A 19,390-nucleotide genomic window follows, 5' to 3' on the forward strand; every position below is an offset into this window, starting at 1 on the left:
GCCCCGAAACTTCACTAGGAGCACAATAATTTTGTTTTATTTTATTTTTTTAAAAAAAACATGGCCATATATAATGTAACAGGCAGAAGGATTGGATGCCACTAGAAGTTTATCCCTTGAGATAAATATGGGAGAAGTTTTACAAGATACCCAGTTAAACCAATTGCAAAACCTTTCTATTAAATAAATGAGATGGAGAAGCAAGTTTAGCCTATTTACCTAACATAAAGTATCTCTCATCCTTGGTGACAAAATAAATTTAAGAAAAGCAAAAAAAATTTATATCACTAAAGCAATTTTCAATAATTTCCCTCATCAATATGGAGGTAGAATTTAGACCAATACAACATTAACAACTTAAGTTATCAGTTTAATTCTGCATATAAATAACTATGATAAAAGCTAATTCAAAGCCAGCCGCAAAGTCAAACGTACAAATACTCATAATTAATTTGGTACAACATGAAGCAGCTAAAAACTCTCCAAAAAAAAAAAAAAAAAAATCTGGTGCAAGGAAATCTTTTCGGTGAAGAATGAACATAGGTGCCTTAACCTCAATTGCTCAACTTACTTTGGCTCCTTGGGAAAATGCAATTTGATCAATGCAGGAAGTTCGGCTAGCTCAACCTGAGGCTTGCCCAACAGAATTCTCCTCAGATTTTCATCACAATTGACCATATTTTTGTCGTTTGGATCCTTAACAATTAAAGACACACCCCATATTTCTTGTCAGGGTTGAGGAAGTACATATATATCAATTAACATCAACATAAATGTTGCAAACTAGAACCAGTGCAATCATATCAAGGCAATAGAGCACCAATTGCATTTGCTTCTTCAGTCGCCCATGATATGACCAATTGTAAATATTTGGGACTGAGTCACTGAGGTAATTCTAACAATAAAGAAACAAACCCCTGCTCCCAGTGGCAGGCATCACCTCTTATAACTGAGGTGCTTCTAGTGGCAGGCGAGTGCACACACCCACACACACACTCTCATAAATTGCCAAAAGTGATGCATATGAATTGGCAAAATTGTGATACGATAGTTGATCTAGGAGGTCATACAAATTTGTCTCATTCAAAATCATCCTTGATTTTTTCCAAAAAATTCTTCAAGTTCTCTTAGATTGATATTGACAAATCATCACAGATTTAATTCATCACTAATCATATACAGTATAACGAATAATATCAAATGATAGGCATATGATTAGAAAAATGTTGGAACAAAAAGGAGTGGTAAGAACCTGCAGATTGTTGGTTTTGATGTACGACCAGACCCGCATAAAACAGCCCAGACGGGAAATCTGAGACTGACCCACAAACTCTCTGAGCGTTGAAGGAAGATTTACAAGGTCAATCAAGTTGGCAAGCTTCTTTGGGTTATCTGTAATGACCTTCTTCATGCGCTGTGGCAGCATTGTTATCAATCTTCAATCTACAACTACAAACTGCCAAGTTGTTACTTGAATATTTGAATACATTTTATTCTTTCTGTGCTCAAATTTTAACGCAAATAATTAAATAACCCTTGTTTGGGGACAAACACCTTGGGAGTGAGAAGACAAACTGCTTTTTCCCCATTTGATACTAACCCACTTATGCACTCAGGAAGTCCTTTAATGTGCATATGTGCAAACATGAACACAAATCACTTGGTTAAACACAACTGCAACTCCTAAGTTTTCTTAAATTTTCTGATGTTTTCATTTATCTTGGGTTAATGCCAAGCAAACTGAGCTAGCCAGCTAGGTTTATTAGTAAAAATAAACATAATAAGGTACAAGCCCATACATCTCAAAAACCATAGTATCGACTTAAGATTAAAAATCATTCCATAGAAGATAGATCCCATACAAATTATTACAAAATGAATTCCCCCAACTCTCCACCATCCATTGCACCCCTCGCATTGCTAGTAATCAACTATAGATCCCATCCTAGCATCATTTTCCGTCTTGTAGAATATCCAATTTATATAATTGAAATAATTCGGTGCTACATACACTCAGAACATGTTCCAATATTGTTTTAAGCCAATTCAAATGGTATATCAAATGCAATACCCTAATCAACTAGAATGTATCGCCTGCATGCAACACCGGAAGTTGGGTGCAACACTTCCTTAACCATTAGTACGACCCAGTTCAAAAAGTGTCCAACTTATAGCACAAAATGAGCCAGTAACACAAGATTCACTGTTTGATCACTGAGAAACTACAGAAGACAAACCAACTTCACTAATCCTTGTTCAATTGCGTGACTGAGCTTTATGTATCTTTTCCGTTTCTTGGGAACCAAACAGACTTAAAGGGAACTTTACTCAAACACCTCGCATGCAAAAAACGGTTCTGGGTTTTGACAATAACCATCAATCAAAGTAATAGTTTATCGATGAAATGGGGAGAAAACATACTCTGTATGCAAAAGCTGAATCAAACATTCAAAGTAATCATATATGAAAGAGATTCAAAAATTTCAAGTAAACCAATCAAGGAGAGAGGAAAAGCGTACCTTTAAGTCCTAAATAGTGAGAAACCTCAACCGCAAGGGAGGTTAATAGTTGCAGTTTATGGAGCTGGAGTTCGTACACTTCGGCAGGGAATGAAAGGAAAAAAAAAAAAAAAAAGTCTCCAATGGTTCACGAAATTTAGGCTTTATTGGGCCTTAACGCTAGCGCCCAAATCCCTGACATCTCCGAACTGTCCGTAGCCCATATTATAGGACAACTCACGACTTTCCCTGCTGGGCTAGGCTGGGCTTGCGGCCTAGCCCATCGCATTGTTTGCTCTCACCCACGGTGATTGCGCGGCAGCTGTTTGTATTTATGCTTGTGTCAAGACTCAAGACTACATTGGTTATCAACAATTCAAAACAAAGTTTTCAACGAGTCCTACTCTACATCAAATATCATCAGATAACATTTATATCTAATTGAGTTTGGATTGCACAAAACTTGAGCTAATCCTTTAAATATCTTCACATTTATATCTTCTTCTTTTTTTTCAATTAAAATTTAAAATCCATACAAATCACGTAACTAAGGCTTAACGAAATTCAATTAAGATTGGTTTTATGGATCAATATTTTTATAATTCGAAATCCATTACCAACCTCCAGGCTTTTTATGCTATAAATACCAGAGTCAGGATCAAACCAAACGGGGAAAAAAAAATGATGGCAAATAAGGGCATTCATTGGTTCCTCTTAGCTTATCTCCTACTGCAAATAGCAAAGACAAATGCAAGAGTTCCAGCGATTATAGTGTTTGGAGACTCTTCTGTGGATGCAGGGAACAACAACCAGATACCTACAATACTAAAGAGCAATTTCGAGCCTTATGGTAGAGATTTCATTGGTGGTCAGCCCACTGGAAGGTTCTCCAATGGCCGGATTGCAACAGATTTCATTTCTGAAGCTTTTGGGATCAAGCCAACAATTCCTGCATATTTGGATCCAACATATGGTGTCAAAGATTTTGCTACTGGTGTTTGCTTTGCTTCCGCCGGCACAGGTTATGATAATGCCACTTCCAACGTGCTAGTAAGTCTAAAATATTCCACCTCAGTAAAACCATAATATAGACACAAATCACACAGATAATTGCAGTTTTATTTTCAAAATTTTCTGTAATTTAATCGGACCAAATTTAGTTACAGACTTATTGAGGCATGTTACATGTTATTTTCTCATGTGGGTTTCACACAAATTTAAATTTTAATGGTGAATTCACCCGTTTATCATTTCTCGTGAGTTATTTATTTTCTGTATTGCTTGCAGTCTGTAGTACCTCTGTGGGGGGAATTAGAGTACTATAAGGAATACCAGAAGGATCTGAGAGGATATCTTGGGGAGGAGAAAGCTAACGAGGTTCTGAGTGAAGCACTCTACCTGATAAGCATAGGAACCAACGATTTCCTAGAGAACTACTATTTGCTTCCAGAAAGATCATTACAGTTTTCCATTGAGGAGTACCAGAGATTTCTAGCAGGTATTGCAGGAAATTTCATCACAGAGCTCTACAATCTTGGAGCTCGAAAGATATCCTTAGTTGGGCTTCCTCCGATGGGGTGTTTGCCATTGGCGAGAACCACAAATATCTTGATTGGGAGTGAATGTATAGAGGAATACAACAATGTGGCCAAAGATTTTAATGAAAAGTTGAAGGGATTGACTGCAAATCTGAACAAGGAGTTAACTGGAATCCGCCTGGTGTTTTCAAACGTATATGATTTTCTCTTCGAAATGATTCAGAATCCACAACTCTTTGGTAAGCCTTTTGCTATGATAATAATCAATTGTAGATATCAAATTCTCACACTTTTGGCTTTTTGTTTCCTTATTTTTTGAAATAGATATATATTTTAGTTCTCACATGCACCATAGCCACCTTTTGGCATAAAATCTCCCTCCATCCAGAATATTTTCAGCCATTCAATTGTAGTATATTCTTCTTCTTCTTCTATTTTTCCCTCTTTTTTGGTAACCTATCAAACTACATATAACTAGTACATATGAACATGAACGAAACCATTATCTACTATCTGGTTTTGTTTCGGTCTCTGTACTGCATTTTTAATTTGAGCTTTGTTGTTGAGATGCCGACTCATTTGTAGTTGTTTGATCTCCTATAACCCGCTTTCCCTTATTTGAATATAAAAAAAATAGTACATATGATCCCCGAAACCATGTACACATTTACCGAAGGCAGCCCATTTTTCCATCTTGTTATTTAAATATTTGATTTTCTCTCAATGTCATTGTGCACTAATCATGGAGGTCTCGATTAAGTTCCTAAGCAAATTACTAATGTTTGTATATAAATATATATAAGATCCAATTATAAGTAGTAATATAACTCCTCATTGCAGGATTCGAAGAAACAGCAACAGGATGTTGTGGAACTGGATTGATCGAGGTGAGTTACCTGTGTGATGCGCTAAGCCTATTCACATGTTCAGATGCAAGTAAATATGTATTTTGGGATTCCATCCACCCCACAGAGACGACAAATGGTCTCCTTGCTGATCATGTGATGAAAAATGATCTAGCTCATGAGTTTCTGTGAGAATTAGAGTGTATAATTAATGAATCATGTACATATATCTAACATGATAAATCTTTTTGATTCACAGCCATAGATCAAATGAGCTAGATTGTTATTAGGTTTTTTTTAGTTGCATTTTTATTATATTATCTATCTTTTAGACGGGTTGTATTGTTTTATGTTGGAATTTATGTTATTTTAGCGGATGGTTAAGATTAGGGTTAGGGTTTAATCTCGTGTCTATTTAAACCTAGTTTTCTATTGTTGTCGGAAGCTTTTGATCAATAATATTATTGACATGGTTTTGTTGTCTCCTTCCACCCGACTTCTCTTTCTTGAACTTCTTCTTCCTGTCTTTTTCTTCTGTCTCTCTTTACTCCTTTGTGATTCATATGATCAACTAATAATTAAGCAATATATAAATCATAATATTAACCAACAGGCCATCATACTACAAGAACTAACAACAAATCTGCAAGCACTACTATGAAACCCTTACAAAGGAGCTAGAAACTGAATCAAATTAATTATTCTAACTTCTTTTGTGATCTATTAATTAATAAGTATCATTAATGCATGTATAACTATTTAATAAGCTTAATAATAATAATAATAATAATAATAATAATAATAATAATAATAATTAATAACTCTTATTATTAATTATCTAAATCTATTAAGCAGCAACAGCAAGCAACAGTCTTCTTGCCAATGAAACGTTGAAACCTCCAATGCTAGCTCCTGGAATACCGTTATGAATCTTCATCACTCTCCTCGTCTTCTGAGAAATCCTCGCCGTCAAGATCATCAATATCACTCCACTCGAGGAGTTCAAAGTCATCTACAGGCTCCAAGAAAAGGTCATGGAGATATATAGCCTCACAATCTTTTGCAGCATTAATACACAAACGTTGTGATATTGACTTCCATAACTTCTTAAGGTTTGGAAGCTTCCTCCCAAGGCTCAAGCGAGACATGACGCTCATGACTTCTACGTTTTTTTTTTCCCTCTCTCTCTCTCTCTCTACCGAAGGAAAGAGCTAGCAGAGAAATAAAATTAGGGCTTTTCTTTGAAGTTTTTTCCTTAATTGACTGTGATAGACTAATAGTCATATATATGCATATATATGGAAATTCCTTCTCATAAAGGACTGATTTTCTTCCCGGTAATTAATCAATGCAAAACGTTGAACCAATAGATTTCTATTCTATTACGAATAATTCCTCTAATTACCAGCTCTGTCAGGTTAATGGCCTTTTTTTTTTTTGGTTTCCAAGGCACGTCTCATAATTAATATTTTTACTCTTCAAAATAAAAATTAATATCTTTACCTTTTAAAATATTTACCCCAAAATTTATATTTATTTCTTTGAAAATCATTGCAACACCCACCTTTTTTATGCTTTAATACTCCCGAATAGCTAGATTGAGGATCTCCATTTTCAAGTAAAATCGAGAGTACATATTTTATGGTCGAGATTTTATGGCAGTCCAAACATAGAAAGATGAAACATTTAAATATTTATACACAACACTGTAATGCTAAAATAGCTCCAAGTTATAATGTTCGCGGACTTTTGGATTGTATATGACAAACTTGTTTGATAATTATCTTAATACCAGAGTCTATTTAAGTTTGCGGTTTCAAAAAATGTGATTAAAAATAATAATTTTAAAATGTGTGATTTGAAAACACAAATTTTAAAAATACAATTAAACGTTAGGTAAATTACGGGCAGTTTAGCTTTTACAATATGCGTTTTTGAAAACACATATTTTTCCTAAGTAACCAAACTATACACTTTCTATAATTTAGTTTAAAATTTCACTTTTAACTTACAAAATCGTAGTCTCAAACACAACCCTAAACACATATCAAATAGTCATGAAATAACATTAGCAATAAAGTAGCATTTAATCCATTCACATAATGTTTCTGAATATTAGTGTTTCAGAATGTGGCTTACACGTGCATGAAACCATAATGTACGTGTTGCTCATGAGAGAAACCACACCACAAAACCGACATACAATCACTAAGCTTACGTTGTAATTTATCTAACTACTATGTCTATGATCCAACATTTCTTCAAACTCTTCTTCAATTGTTGTTTGTCTCTCAAGCCTCAACCTCTCATAAAAGCTCCTGATAAATTTTTCAGATTCGGCATTCACACCATGAAGTAGCAGCCTCTCGGAATCCGGTGTCCCAACAAGAATATATTCATCATTTTCATCATCATCATTAGAGCCATTCCCATCTTGCAAATTGTCCTCGCCGTGGCCCTCGATCTTTGCAATGCCAAGCGACTCTTGCTGCGGCGGCAGTGCAGTCGTCACAGGAGCAGCTTTAGCCTCCACTTCCTTGTGAACATATCTGTCATTCACTGAGACAGGCTCTGGCGAAAGCTCGTCGTTATCATGGTGATCATAGTGGTGAAAGTAGACGTGATGGTGGTGGTGGTGGTGGTGGCAGAGATTGTTTGAAAGAAGGTGTTGTGTGGTTTTTATAATGCCTTTGGATTTCCTAAGACGGCGAAGTACTTTTGATTGAAGCGTGGAAGTGAAGCCCTTCCACATCTTCTTAGGGTATGAAAGCTCTTCTTCAAGGACGTTTAACCTAGCCATCAAACAAAAATGGTGGAGATTTTCTGGGGTTTAGCCTCTCTCTCACACACACAAAGGAAGGAGACGTACGGATCAGTAGAAAAATTAGGGTTTTCTATGAAACCTTGTGAAGTGGCCGGTGCCATCAAAGTTATGATGAACTGAGATAGACATAAATGGGTCAATACGTTCATGAATGGAAATGATCATTTCTGTGAACCTAAGAATATAATTATTTGTAATATTTTAAGAATATAATTATATGGTAATATTTCCTTTGATATCCTCTACAAAAGGAAAAATAATTTAGAAATACATTCTTAATTTTGTTTAAGTATTCCTACAATTCAATTTAATGGGAAGAAAGAAACAAAATATGTAAGATATTTTTATATCTTTATATTCCTATCACCATATTTGTGCTACTATATATATATATATATATATATATATATATACTGGTCTGCTGATGGCATAATTAAGGTCGTGATCACCCAAATTTCCCCTCAGAGAAGTGGTATATACGTATAGAGCAAGAAAATTAACGTAATAGATATGGAAATTTTGAGTGGAATTGTTTTTTGTATAAATCAATGGGAGAGTAGGGATAAGCTTGCAAATATTCGCAATTAATTATGATCACATTAATCTCACGTAACCATTCCAAAGTGACCCTTTTATGTTGAGGACTAGTGCGGGAAACACATGGAGAAAAATAAATTAACCCCAACAATTGATGCTACCGTCGATATACCGGAGTGGGACCTCGGGCACAGATGTTGAGATGCCCGGGCACGTTCCCAAAATGGCTTCTAGGAGATGAAGGATTGAGGAGATTTTATTCGATTTCATTTCCGTTGATTAATTTTATTTAATTACCATGTTGGGATAGGCCAAGGGGAGCTGATAAAATTTGAAATCATTGAATCTATAAATCTGATATCGCTATTTCTTAAACTGCACACTTAAGAAACTGCAAAACCAAACCGACCTTAAATAAATAAAAATGAAGATAAAATACTCCATTTATATATACATAGTAATGTATAAAAGAAAAGCTGATCTTTATGAAACTTATTATACTTAAATTCCGGTCTATTAAATAAAATTACCGCAAGGGGAGCTGATAAAATTTTCTTTATCAATGGAGAAGTTTTGAGACGGGAGAACTCAATAATTAATCTGAGATCGAAGATTTTGGTGCTCGGAACTCTATAAGGCAGCTTTGCCACTGGAAATCTAACTTCTGGCCAATTATACTCCTGAGAATGCTGGCATCCTCCCTAATCGTAGGGATTTCTAAAATTCTTCAAGAGATCTGGTATGTCATAACCCAGCATGTCATCAACAGCTTGTATCATTTTGGGCTTCAACTTCTCGAACTTGTCAATATTGTAACCACTCAAGGTCTCCCTGAAGTGATCAACATTCGGGAAGTCCCCAGGAGGTAAGTGGAACTCCCTTTGAACCTGGTTTAACAGAATTGAGGTTTCAAACGGCATTACATAAAACAAAGTTTTAAGCAGAGGAGTCAGAGCAGAGAGTTGAAACCTTTCCAAATTCATCTGCCAAATTGTCAATGAGCCTCTGCTGAGCTTTAGCTTTTCCCATCATAGCAGGCATCTCCTTTTTAAGATGACTAATAATGTAAGCATGTATCTTGGCAGCTCTGGCGCGCTTTACAAACTCATTGATCTGCCAGATATATAAAAACAATCAGAAAACAGGTAACTTCAATGAAATACTAGAATCCACCCCAGTTGATCAAAAGCCAAGCATATTAATTACTCTGCTACCACATTGTAACTTAAAATATGATACTTTTTATAGATGCAATTTTCCTACCCATAAACCGTATGAGCACTACAGAACTCATTAAGTGAAAAGAAAACTCCATGAGACATGGATAAAGTAACTCACTCTACGATCACAAGCTTTCTTTGGAATATCTTTTAGATCAATAAGAAGGTCCTCCTGTTCTTTTTCGAAAAGTTCTCTCCCAATTGGACCAGTAGAAGCTACATTTACAGGTTTGTCATTGAATGAGCTGCCAAAGCAATGAGACATGTCAACTATGCATAGTGAGATCATGATGAAAGTCAGTAGGTCTCTGGTAGAACAATAAAGTTAGATACCAAATTATAGAGAACGTACCCAATATAGACACGCATAACCTCAGGAGTGTTTAGAACTTTCCCAAGTGACCACATTAATGCTCCATAAACCCGCATCAGCTGCAATGTCAGGACATGGGAAGCAGGTTAAGTTGCTACCAACCAAATATGCAAGGATGGTTACGTAAAATATATAGGCTTTACTTGGCAACAAAAACCCTTACTTGTTGGGTATCAACTTGGTCTGCCTTGTTTAAAACCACTCGAATCTTATCGTCATGACCATGTAAAGATGATATCACTCTCCTGAACTCATCACTAACATCAAGTTTGTGAGGATCAAAGAGAAGTAGAATGAGGTCACACTTCGCAGCAAACCATGATGTTACACCTGTAAAATCATAAGCTCTTTGCGTTCGTTGCTTTTCTCCAGACAGAACACCAGGAGTATCCACAAAAGTGATGTGCTCCAGCAGCTTCCAACATTAAAAATAAAAAAGGAAAAGTTTCAGTTGCGAAAAAGGACAAGCCAAACAATCTTCATTGAGATTCTAGAAAATAACTCACCGAATGTGGCATTTGAGAACACTCAAATTTTGACAAAAAAGCAGTTCCAAAAGTTGTCAAACCACTGTATGGCATGTCAGCTTGAACGGCAATGGTGTTCCCAGGGATACTTCTTTCGTCGGGTCCAGACTGCATAGAAGCAAACTTAGCTAGCAAAATACTATTGCAAATAAGATTTCACAAGATAAGTAACAAAAACATATGGTTCATATGGAATGCTAAAGTGAAAGTATGATGGCTAACCAGATTCATGATAATAAGAAAAAGTATTAGGATTAGAAACTAATACAATAAGTTGGTTTGTTTATTTTTCTCCTCTAGACAATATCAACTTCTGCAGTAATGAAGGGTACAAAACAGAAAGCAAAATGCTAAGTCAAACTCTTAAATAAATATCTCCAGCTTCAAGGCCTCATAATAGAAGAGGTGCTAAGAGACTAAGATATGCACTTACTCCTAAAAACGTGCAAAAATCTTCCCCATTTTTCTGTAATATGATATTCTCAGGATAGTTCTTTTCTTTATCATTCACTTTTTTTTTTTTTAACAGGAACCATAAGTATTAATTTTCAAAGACATCAAATTTGTCATTGTCACTTTAGCATCCTTGGAATAAATAAATCTCATGAACATTTAGGCACATCGACAAATTTGTCAATAAAATTGATCGTTCAAAGGATACCAATGATGTAAGGAGGGCAAGCATCTCTGCACTAAATGGCAAATCATACCCCATAAACAATGGGTGGCAAGTGAGGTCACCGGGTTTAGTCCCTTATGGTGTGTAAATTGTGCTTACCTATCCAAAAACACAAATACACACACTTCGTCAAATTAATGACTAAGATCCCAAAAGATCAACTAGAACGTCCAAGTATTCCTCAAAAGAGGATTATTTTGTAAATGTATCAACATGTTGATATATGAACCACAAAGAAACTGTTCATATACAAACAATTACAGTCATTAATTTTGGCAATCCATAAAAATCAACTTGCTCAAGGGGGAAAACAAAAACTGAGTGCCTATATAGTACAGGATAGGAGTACACTAAAGATAAATTACTCTTATCCATTGCAATATTCACCTGTCTTCAGCATTTGTAATAATAATAACTATTTTTTTTCTTTTATTCTGACAAGGGTATACATAGACCAGTGCAGCAATAACATCAACTAATTCCATATCTAAGGTAATGAAACAAGGCAAGTGGGAAAACGAAAAGCAGACACAAGAAGATGAAAAAGGTTCGACAGTGACACTAAAAATCACCAAATTAAATTATCAATGAAAAGAGAAAAAATATTAGGAAAAAGAAGTATAAATATATATATATATATATATTTTTTTTTGATAAGTGTATAAATATTTTGTACGACTGTTTATAATTGATGTTGAATCTGAAGAAAAAGTAGTAACTGAATTGCTTTGAGAATAATGTGGAATCATGAAAAAAGAAATTATTTAAAGGTAAATAACTTAAGACTACATTATGTAATAACACAAGAGGAGGTGGTTTTGCAGATACCATGACGACAACAAATCTATCTGTTGTAGGCTCAGGTCCAATGTGAGCTCCTGTTAACAGTGATATGAGATAATCAATAAACCATATAAATGATTTTTAATCTAAAGTGTGCTTGCATGCACACACTCGCACACACAAAAGGATAACTTGCCTGGATAACTACATTTGAGGAGATGCTTAATGAATGTCGTTTTCCCAGTGGAATATTGACCCAAAAGCATAACCATTGGTTTGGCATCGAAATCACTATTTGTCTGCACAACAGTTCAACAGTAATTAATAAACTCATTGTCCATCATCATCTGTGTTCTACAAAATGACATCAACATTATTATGAAAAGTAATTGTCCATATCCAACAAAATATGAAACCAAATTAAGTTGTAGTTGAGTATTCTATGTGGGTGGAAGTATCAAAACTAAAGTGCATTGTTCACTCACCAGCAATGGGGATACGAAATCATTAAAGCGGTATGTAACTTCTAATGGCTTCAGCTTCTGAATGTACAGTCTCTTCAAGCCATCAATGATTGATGTAACAGAGGAAAGAGGTACCTAAGAACATACCCAAGAAAATCAGGGAAAAAACCGACATGTGGCTAAATGCGGATATGAGGACAAATATACCAAAGAACATGTGGGGAAAAGGTTAAAAAAAAAATGGCCACATAGGACCATATAGAATTAGGATTACAGCTGCAGAATATCATCGAAAAGAGTTCAAATGTTTGCTGAAAGTAAATGTAGTAGTGACATATGCATGTTCTTGTTTCTATTACATACTCCATTTGCAGATTTCCCTATTTCCCTCGAAGAAATAAACTACCCTCCTCCTCTCCCCACCAAACAAGAAAGAATGAGATATGTGCAGCAGACAAACAAGACACCATTAAGAAAGCAGGGTTAAGCAAAAGAAAGGCTGTTATTTCAAGCATAAGTAACATTATCATTAGAAGGCAGTATTGCTTATTTTATACAATAACAGCTTGGTTAGTGCAACAAATCTAAAGGCCTGCATAACTGAGCTGGTATCATATAAAATAAAGCAATGCTGTCAGACGTCTTCCAAAATACCACTTAAAAGATGTTAACCAAGATTAAGAAAAGAAATACTAAAATACAACCAAAAGGTAATACAACAAGTTAAATGCAGAATGACTCCATCAGGACGCAGGAACATATTTATCTTTGAAATAAAAGCACAAGAGTGACTCACTGAAGCAATTAGTTACCAACTTGTAAGCACAAAATATACCTTTTTTGATGATTTTGATGAAAACCAATTAGCTGAAGGTGATGGCAGCACTTGAGAACTACCTGCATCACTACAAATCAGTGAATTTACACTAAAACCAAAAGCACCAATCAGCATTCTTATCTATAATGAGAAACCCCTTACCATTTGTATCAAGTTCACCTGTCTTCTCTTTACGCTTCTTCTTCTGAGTATATAACATAAACAAGTAAGGACTTGCCTAACAGAAAATTAATGGAGTGGAGAATAAAGGCAAATAAAAATAGCATACATACTGCTATCAGTGCATCCAAACCATCCATAACAGGAGGTTTCAAATTGTCCAAGTCAACTGCAATACATGAAGCCATTTCAACTTTTAACTACAATGACAACACAGCGCAGACACTTCAAAGCAAACTAACCAGACAACACACTTATCAATAGTTGCTGACTTAAACATGAGGCTCAGCCAATCCATGCTACGGAGACAAATATAAATATAAACAACTTACCATTACTATTCAGGAGATCATGTGTTATTGCATGACCAGCTTGTCCCAGAGATACTAGCTGCATGTTAATTAGACAGAACGGGTCAGGTCGTGAGGAACGAATAATATTAGGGTTTATGTCATTCAGGTCTACTAATTACAACCTGCATAGCAGCGATAAACTCCTTGAAACCAAGGTACCCCTGTCGCTTTGAATCTGCAATTGCCCACACCTGTAAATTAAATTAAATTAGAACAAGAACAAGAAGAAGTAAAGAAATAATAAATAAGTGAAAACTCTAGTCAACATAATCATAAACCAATTAGTATGGGAAGACTGCTTAAAAGAACAAAGGCAAGCAATCAAACAAGAAGGTAGTAAATGAGATGTCCAAACAATGAAGCCTCTAAGATATAAGTGAAAGAAACATTAGCATGTTTACTAAATCTATAGTTTAAGAGATTCCAGTAAAGGTCACTTTGCAACGATGTATGACTAATGTAAATAAAAATTCTCTTTCAAGCAAGTCCATAATCAAATACTGGAGGATCTACCACCCCATAAAAGTAAGAATCTTCAGGAAAGCTCTAAAGGCAAGTACTGATACAAGCTTGTCGTATCAATTAAGCAAAAATTTATATAAAATAAAAAGGAGATTATAAAGTGACAGCTTCAAGGGGGTCTCACCTCTATGAGAAATTAGGAATTTTATTCAGTAATGAAAAACCCTGTGGGATCAACATCTTTATATAGAGCTCAAAACCTTAATTCACAAAGAAACCGGAAGCCAAATGAAATAAAAACAAGACTCCTCAAATGTTGTTACCCAAACAAAAAGGAAAATTTATATATACCCAAGAAAATAAATAATATAAGGGTACAAAAAATTGTGGCATGATATAAAGTACTCAAGCCAAACAAAAAAAACAGGAGCTTTTGCCTGCTATCTAGGCCTATAGCAGGCGTATGAATAGACACAATTAGAAAAATAAAAGCACTTGCATAACCAACTTTAACTCAACGCCGACTTTATCATTCAAAATATAAACTAGGCTTAAATTAGAAGAAAAAACAACGAATGATTCACAAATACTGGTAAGTAAATGAAGAAAGACAAGGAAACCAAACCTGCTTGAGATCTTGCCTGGACAAATTCGACATGGCGAAGAACTTTGTAGCATCATTCCCTGTAATGCGGCCATCTCCATCTGAACAAAACGCACCGTTCAAACATAAACAACCCGCATAAGGAGTTAGGACTACAACTTGCAATCTTAAAACAAACAAAACAAAAAAATTACTAAATTAATACCAAAAAGATAGCGTTTATTTTTTCAATTTTCTCGGAAATCAAATGCACATACCTGAATCAGCGCAACTGAACCATTCCTGATAGATCTTCTGGTTCTCTTTGGAGCACGAAGTAATTGGAATGGAAGCAATCTCCATTATTTAGAAGATCAGAAAAAGGCGAGATCTTCTTCCACATGGAAAAACCACCTTCTCTGTATTCTCTGCTTCAGTTTCGAGATATTTTTTGGGGAAGAGAGACTTGAGACTTGAGACTTGAGGGAGACTCCTTTCTACGGACGTAGCGCGATCGTGACAAAGGGGTTAATAAATACGTAGTCGTTTTACAATCTTGAGTTGGCCACTGGTGGATGTTCGGAGTTGTCGCACGACGGCGTTTTGTAAATCTACGGTTTGCAGTTTGGCTTTACTGTCACGCGCCAAAGAGAGAAAGTGTTGGCTGTGGTTGCGCCTAGTTTTAGTGGGTAACCACTAAAACCAACAAACCAACACGATGCCGGCAAAGGTGGACGATGAATTTATCGGGGTTCTATCATTTGGGTGCAAAATTTTTTTATATATATGATTGTGAATTTGATATCAATTTAATACAAAATTAATTAATTAGATTTAAGAAATTTAACATATTTAATTAATTTAATCCAATTGTCCATCAGTCCATGGAAACATTGAATATGTTGTTGATCTTTTTTAAAATGCTATATATTATGTGATTATTCTACTCTATTTTATTGTGTTAATGTGACAAGATTCATTGCTCATTGATATTTTTTATTTTTTAACAATAATTAGTATAAAGACTTATGGGTACCATTACATTAAAAAAAAAAAAAAATGGTAGTATATAACATTATTTTGACATTTTTTCTAAGAATAATATTAAAAATCATATTTTTATTCTATAATTATCCTACAATAATGTCGTATAAAGAGCTATCTAAAGAGTAACCCAAAATTATTGTTAACTAATAGTAATATATATTTAACTCCAACAATTAATAAAAAAAAATCTAAAATTAATCGATTACTTAGTTTAGGGCTGGAGCACCAAATGTCACCATCTTCAACATGAAACATGCAGTTTTGAGTCCATGTCTCAAAGTCATATCATAGCTGGCCTTGATTCCCACAATAAAAGACAAGATTGAAGATTGGGTACTTATTCTCTCTCTTCACTTAAAATGAAATTAAAGGATCTTATTCCTTTCCATTAAAGCCCTAATTATGGGGTTTTTATAGTTTGAAAAAAAATAAATAAATAAATAACTAAACAGAAAAGAGAAAAATAAACAAAAATCATAACTTTAATAAAGAATAATAAAACCATAACTACAAGATAGGGGATTCAGAGATCAGAGATCATAGAAAAGAAGGGACAATGAAACGAAAAAAAAAAAAAAAAGAACCCACATGTAACATCACACCCTCCTCCCAACCTCCCTCTCCCTCTATCTCTTCTGCGTGAATAATAGAAAATTTTCGGTACACGTGTCTTCTCACGAAATGCCAATGGTTTTTCCAAGCAGCCAGAGAACCAAAGATAACTCAATACCAAAAATGGTGTGGATTGTTGTACGGTCCAGCGTGAACCCGTAAACCGTAATCCCTGCTCTATTATTCTCGAAGTACGTCACTGCAAAGGAGAGGGAAAAAAAAATCAGATAATGCGCTTAAAAATATACAAAAATACACACTAATTACGAATCATCTGATTGGTTACCCAGAGCCTGTCTCTTCTGAAAGGATATGGTACTATACGCATACGATGGGATCAACTTGGTGTTATCTAAGTCATCTTCCTCATCACCAGCATCATCACCGTCCGATTCTTCCCCGCCGGGACTCCCAGGAAACACCCGTTCGCGGTCAATCGGAGCTCTTGGAGTCTCAGCATCAGCAATATCGTTTGCCTCAAAAGATTCTAATGTTGCGCAAACGTGCCACTTGGCAGCAAGACATGTGACTGATTGTGCTTTGTGCGTGATCTTCGTTGCGCTCCGCAATAATATCAAGAGCCCTGTGAGAAGAGTTATGGAGCATAGCTGCACCGAAACAAAACAACCAAAGCATTACACGTGTTAGGACCTGATTGGAGCATTCTAAATTAGAGAATATATAGCCTACGTGGCATTATATACCGCAAGTTCTCCAGCTTTGTATACATTAAGCTCCGCGCTGTTTTTTGTTGTGATGAGTAGCGAAGCGAATTGGCTCCCTGTGACAAGGACCAGGGAGCACAATATGAACGCGCGGTAGCGATGGCTTATGATCCGTAGATGCCTCCTGATCCTAAGGTGCTCGTAGAGCACGGACGCCACATCGGAGTCCACCTGGAAGACTGAGGCAAAGTCCTGCAGCCGAAGTATCTGGAGGTGGCAGATCAGACGGAAGAGAACGCACACGAGGAAAACAACGGTCGTGCGATAGAGCCACGAGCACAGCTCCATAAGGCATGCTACGACGTCGCTCACGTAAACATTTCCCAAGAAGGGAATTTGTGAGGCCCCAGATGCGTACCACCATATCTTGTACGCACTCTCTGCCACGAAGCAGGGGATGACAAAGACTGAGAGAAGTTTCAGTGATCTCTACATGAAATCAACATAAAGAAAGTCACGTAAATTGCACTAATAGAATTCAAGTAAAACCAATATAAATATTATTAATAAAGAATTATTAGAGTTCCCAAATAATACAGAAATTTGAAATTTCGTATTCTAGAATCTAGATTGTCTAGAACAAGTATAGTTTACCGTCTCTTTTTTAAACTGTCCGAATTTTTATATTATTATATTATCTTAATAATAGGGATTCTAGTCCCCGTAAATAGGTTGTGAATTTACCTGATAAACCAATATAATCAAGAAGATAAAGATGGGCAACCAAATTAATACTATAATTAAATAAATCTCTTTAAAAGACAACACTTTTTAGGAATTTTATTTTTTTTTACAAAAAAAATATCACGTTATAAAAAAATAAAAAATAAAAAGCTTCGAAAATTTTTGCCAAACAAGTCATCTAGTGGCTAGTTGACTTCATCGTGAAGGTGTCTAGTTTGTGGAATGTAGTTGTCATGAAGCTCTTTTCATCTGTGAATCTACCAAAAAGGTTTCTTTCATCTCTTTTGAAAGAAAAAAACTTTCGTGATTGGGAAGAAATGATCCTTCCAGCCTATAGGGTTGCAACACGAATCTGAGTTCGGCTGATCATGGTCAAAAGATTGACCATCATAATCAAATGAAAAAAAAAAAAAAAAAAATCCAAAACCCAGTAAAATCATGTTTAAAAATATTAAAAACAAGAAAAATCCAAATGTAGTGAAACGAATTGCAGAGAGATGGGAGGGGGAACTCACATTGAGTTGTCCGGTGTATCCGCTTCGGACCGTCTCGCTCTCATCGACAAGCTTGTCGAAGAACAAGAACCTCCGAAGACCGTACTTCCTGACGAACCTGGAGAGGCAAACGAAGGACAGCGTGGCGACGCTGCTGAGGGAGAGCTGAACGACGCCGTCGTAGGGTCTCGAGTGTTTGCTGTCGCAGGTGGAGCAGGCCAGCAGGAAATGCGACACCAAGGGAACAACGATCGCGAACAGCACGAACATGGACCAGGAGAGACACGCCGTCCACACGTTCGATTGGTCGACGCACATCCACCGTAGATAAGATCTGAAGCTCTGCAACTCGTCCTGCGCGTGCGATACGCTCCGCGTGAACTTGTTGCTTCGGTTTATCAAACTCTCCCTTTCGTCTCCCATAATTTCGTCTCTCTCTTTTCCCCTTTTTTTTTTTTTTTTGGTTGCGTTCGAATTTTGAGGGAGAGATAAAAAGAGCAAAATTTCTTGGGTTTTTTTTTTTTTTTTTTTTTTTGAAAGCTGTTTGGGGAGTTAAAGTGCGTTAACAGAGAGGGGTGCAGAGAAAAATTGGGAACTGTAATGCATTGTACACATACTCTTAAATTGGGAAGATCTACCAATCATGATCCACAAGGATCTGTAACACCACGTTGCTTAATCTGGACCGTGGGACAAAGTGCTCAATCACGACCGTCCACGAACCATGAAGTCGTCAAGTTGTTAATTATAGTTGGGGTTTCATGTGGTCTCGCTTAGTCACGATTTTGATTGATTATGTTTTTTTTTTTTTTTTTTTAATAATAGAAAATAGGACAATTAAAGAAACTACTTTACTTTATCTTGAGTAATGACATAAGGAGAACTAAAATTATTTTAGAGTTATTTCAAATGTGATGTGACATTTAAAATGATCGATAGATCAAAATTTAATAATGAACATCTCAAATTTAATGGTGATTTTAAAAGTCACATCACATTTATAAGGAGTCTAAGAAAACTCTGCGTGTAATCATGCTAACACCTGTTCCCTAAGCATTGCTCAAGAGGGGCCTAGAAGAATTGCAGATAAAGATGACAATTTTTGATATAACTCGCGAACTTGACATGAATTCAATACAAAATTT

The 19,390-nt window shown here is 35.7% G+C and overlaps 4 protein-coding genes across 4 annotated transcripts; 1 reads left to right on the forward strand and 3 right to left on the reverse strand.

Moving 5' to 3' along the window:
• Nucleotides 1-342: 342 nt before the first annotated feature.
• On the reverse strand, nucleotides 343-2,621 carry LOC148586684 (SWIB/MDM2 domain superfamily protein). Its single transcript, XM_088514565.1, has 3 exons — nucleotides 2,520-2,621; nucleotides 1,253-1,449; nucleotides 343-696 (listed from the first exon to the last, which is right to left on the reverse strand). Exons 2-3 carry the CDS (start codon nucleotides 1,424-1,426, stop codon nucleotides 568-570), a joined length of 303 nt encoding a protein of 100 aa, XP_088370691.1. The 5' UTR covers nucleotides 1,427-1,449; nucleotides 2,520-2,621; the 3' UTR covers nucleotides 343-567.
• Nucleotides 2,622-3,179: 558 nt separating this feature from the next.
• On the forward strand, nucleotides 3,180-5,073 carry LOC132174572 (GDSL esterase/lipase At4g26790-like). The gene is made up of 3 exons (XM_059586209.2): nucleotides 3,180-3,548; nucleotides 3,786-4,275; nucleotides 4,877-5,073. The coding sequence occupies exons 1-3, from the start codon at nucleotides 3,180-3,182 to the stop codon at nucleotides 5,071-5,073; spliced, it is 1,056 nt and encodes a 351-aa protein (XP_059442192.2).
• A 3,556-nt stretch (nucleotides 5,074-8,629) lies between these two features.
• EHD1 (EPS15 homology domain 1) lies at nucleotides 8,630-15,200 on the reverse strand. Its single transcript, XM_059587291.2, has 16 exons — nucleotides 14,962-15,200; nucleotides 14,726-14,805; nucleotides 13,761-13,829; nucleotides 13,618-13,675; nucleotides 13,399-13,454; nucleotides 13,268-13,310; nucleotides 13,124-13,185; nucleotides 12,310-12,423; nucleotides 12,021-12,123; nucleotides 11,870-11,919; nucleotides 10,342-10,470; nucleotides 9,999-10,250; nucleotides 9,815-9,894; nucleotides 9,581-9,707; nucleotides 9,212-9,355; nucleotides 8,630-9,129 (listed from the first exon to the last, which is right to left on the reverse strand). The coding sequence occupies exons 1-16, from the start codon at nucleotides 15,044-15,046 to the stop codon at nucleotides 8,944-8,946; spliced, it is 1,638 nt and encodes a 545-aa protein (XP_059443274.2). The 5' UTR covers nucleotides 15,047-15,200; the 3' UTR covers nucleotides 8,630-8,943.
• Nucleotides 15,201-16,191: 991 nt separating this feature from the next.
• On the reverse strand, nucleotides 16,192-18,669 carry LOC132176315 (extracellular ligand-gated ion channel protein (DUF3537)). Its single transcript, XM_059588485.2, has 4 exons — nucleotides 18,267-18,669; nucleotides 17,047-17,496; nucleotides 16,629-16,950; nucleotides 16,192-16,541 (listed from the first exon to the last, which is right to left on the reverse strand). The coding sequence occupies exons 1-4, from the start codon at nucleotides 18,666-18,668 to the stop codon at nucleotides 16,405-16,407; spliced, it is 1,311 nt and encodes a 436-aa protein (XP_059444468.1). The 5' UTR covers nucleotide 18,669; the 3' UTR covers nucleotides 16,192-16,404.
• Between the last annotated feature and the right edge of the window lie 721 nt (nucleotides 18,670-19,390).

This window comes from Corylus avellana, chromosome 3 (assembly GCF_965113065.1).
Source record: "Corylus avellana chromosome 3, dhCorAvel1.hap1.2, whole genome shotgun sequence".
Lineage (NCBI taxonomy): Eukaryota > Viridiplantae > Streptophyta > Magnoliopsida > Fagales > Betulaceae > Corylus > Corylus avellana.

Coding starts and splice junctions, on each gene's coding strand:
- LOC132176315 (XM_059588485.2), bottom strand. CDS start 18,668: ATGGGAGACGAAAGGGAGAGTTTGATAAACCGAAGCAACAAGTTCACG. Junction 17,497..18,266: donor GATACACCGGACAACTCAAT/GTGAGTTCCCCC, acceptor GATTTCATGTAG/AGATCACTGAAACTTCTCTC. Junction 16,951..17,046: donor ACAAAGCTGGAGAACTTGCG/GTATATAATGCC, acceptor GTTTCGGTGCAG/CTATGCTCCATAACTCTTCT.
- EHD1 (XM_059587291.2), bottom strand. CDS start 15,046: ATGGAGATTGCTTCCATTCCAATTACTTCGTGCTCCAAAGAGAACCAG. Junction 13,455..13,617: donor TGATCTCCTGAATAGTAATG/GTAAGTTGTTTA, acceptor CATGTATTGCAG/TTGACTTGGACAATTTGAAA. Junction 10,251..10,341: donor GTTCTCAAATGCCACATTCG/GTGAGTTATTTT, acceptor TAATGTTGGAAG/CTGCTGGAGCACATCACTTT.
- LOC148586684 (XM_088514565.1), bottom strand. CDS start 1,426: ATGCTGCCACAGCGCATGAAGAAGGTCATTACAGATAACCCAAAGAAG. Junction 697..1,252: donor TCAAAACCAACAATCTGCAG/GTTCTTACCACT, acceptor TTAATTGTTAAG/GATCCAAACGACAAAAATAT.
- LOC132174572 (XM_059586209.2), top strand. CDS start 3,180: ATGATGGCAAATAAGGGCATTCATTGGTTCCTCTTAGCTTATCTCCTA. Junction 3,549..3,785: donor ATGCCACTTCCAACGTGCTA/GTAAGTCTAAAA, acceptor TATTGCTTGCAG/TCTGTAGTACCTCTGTGGGG. Junction 4,276..4,876: donor TCAGAATCCACAACTCTTTG/GTAAGCCTTTTG, acceptor TCCTCATTGCAG/GATTCGAAGAAACAGCAACA.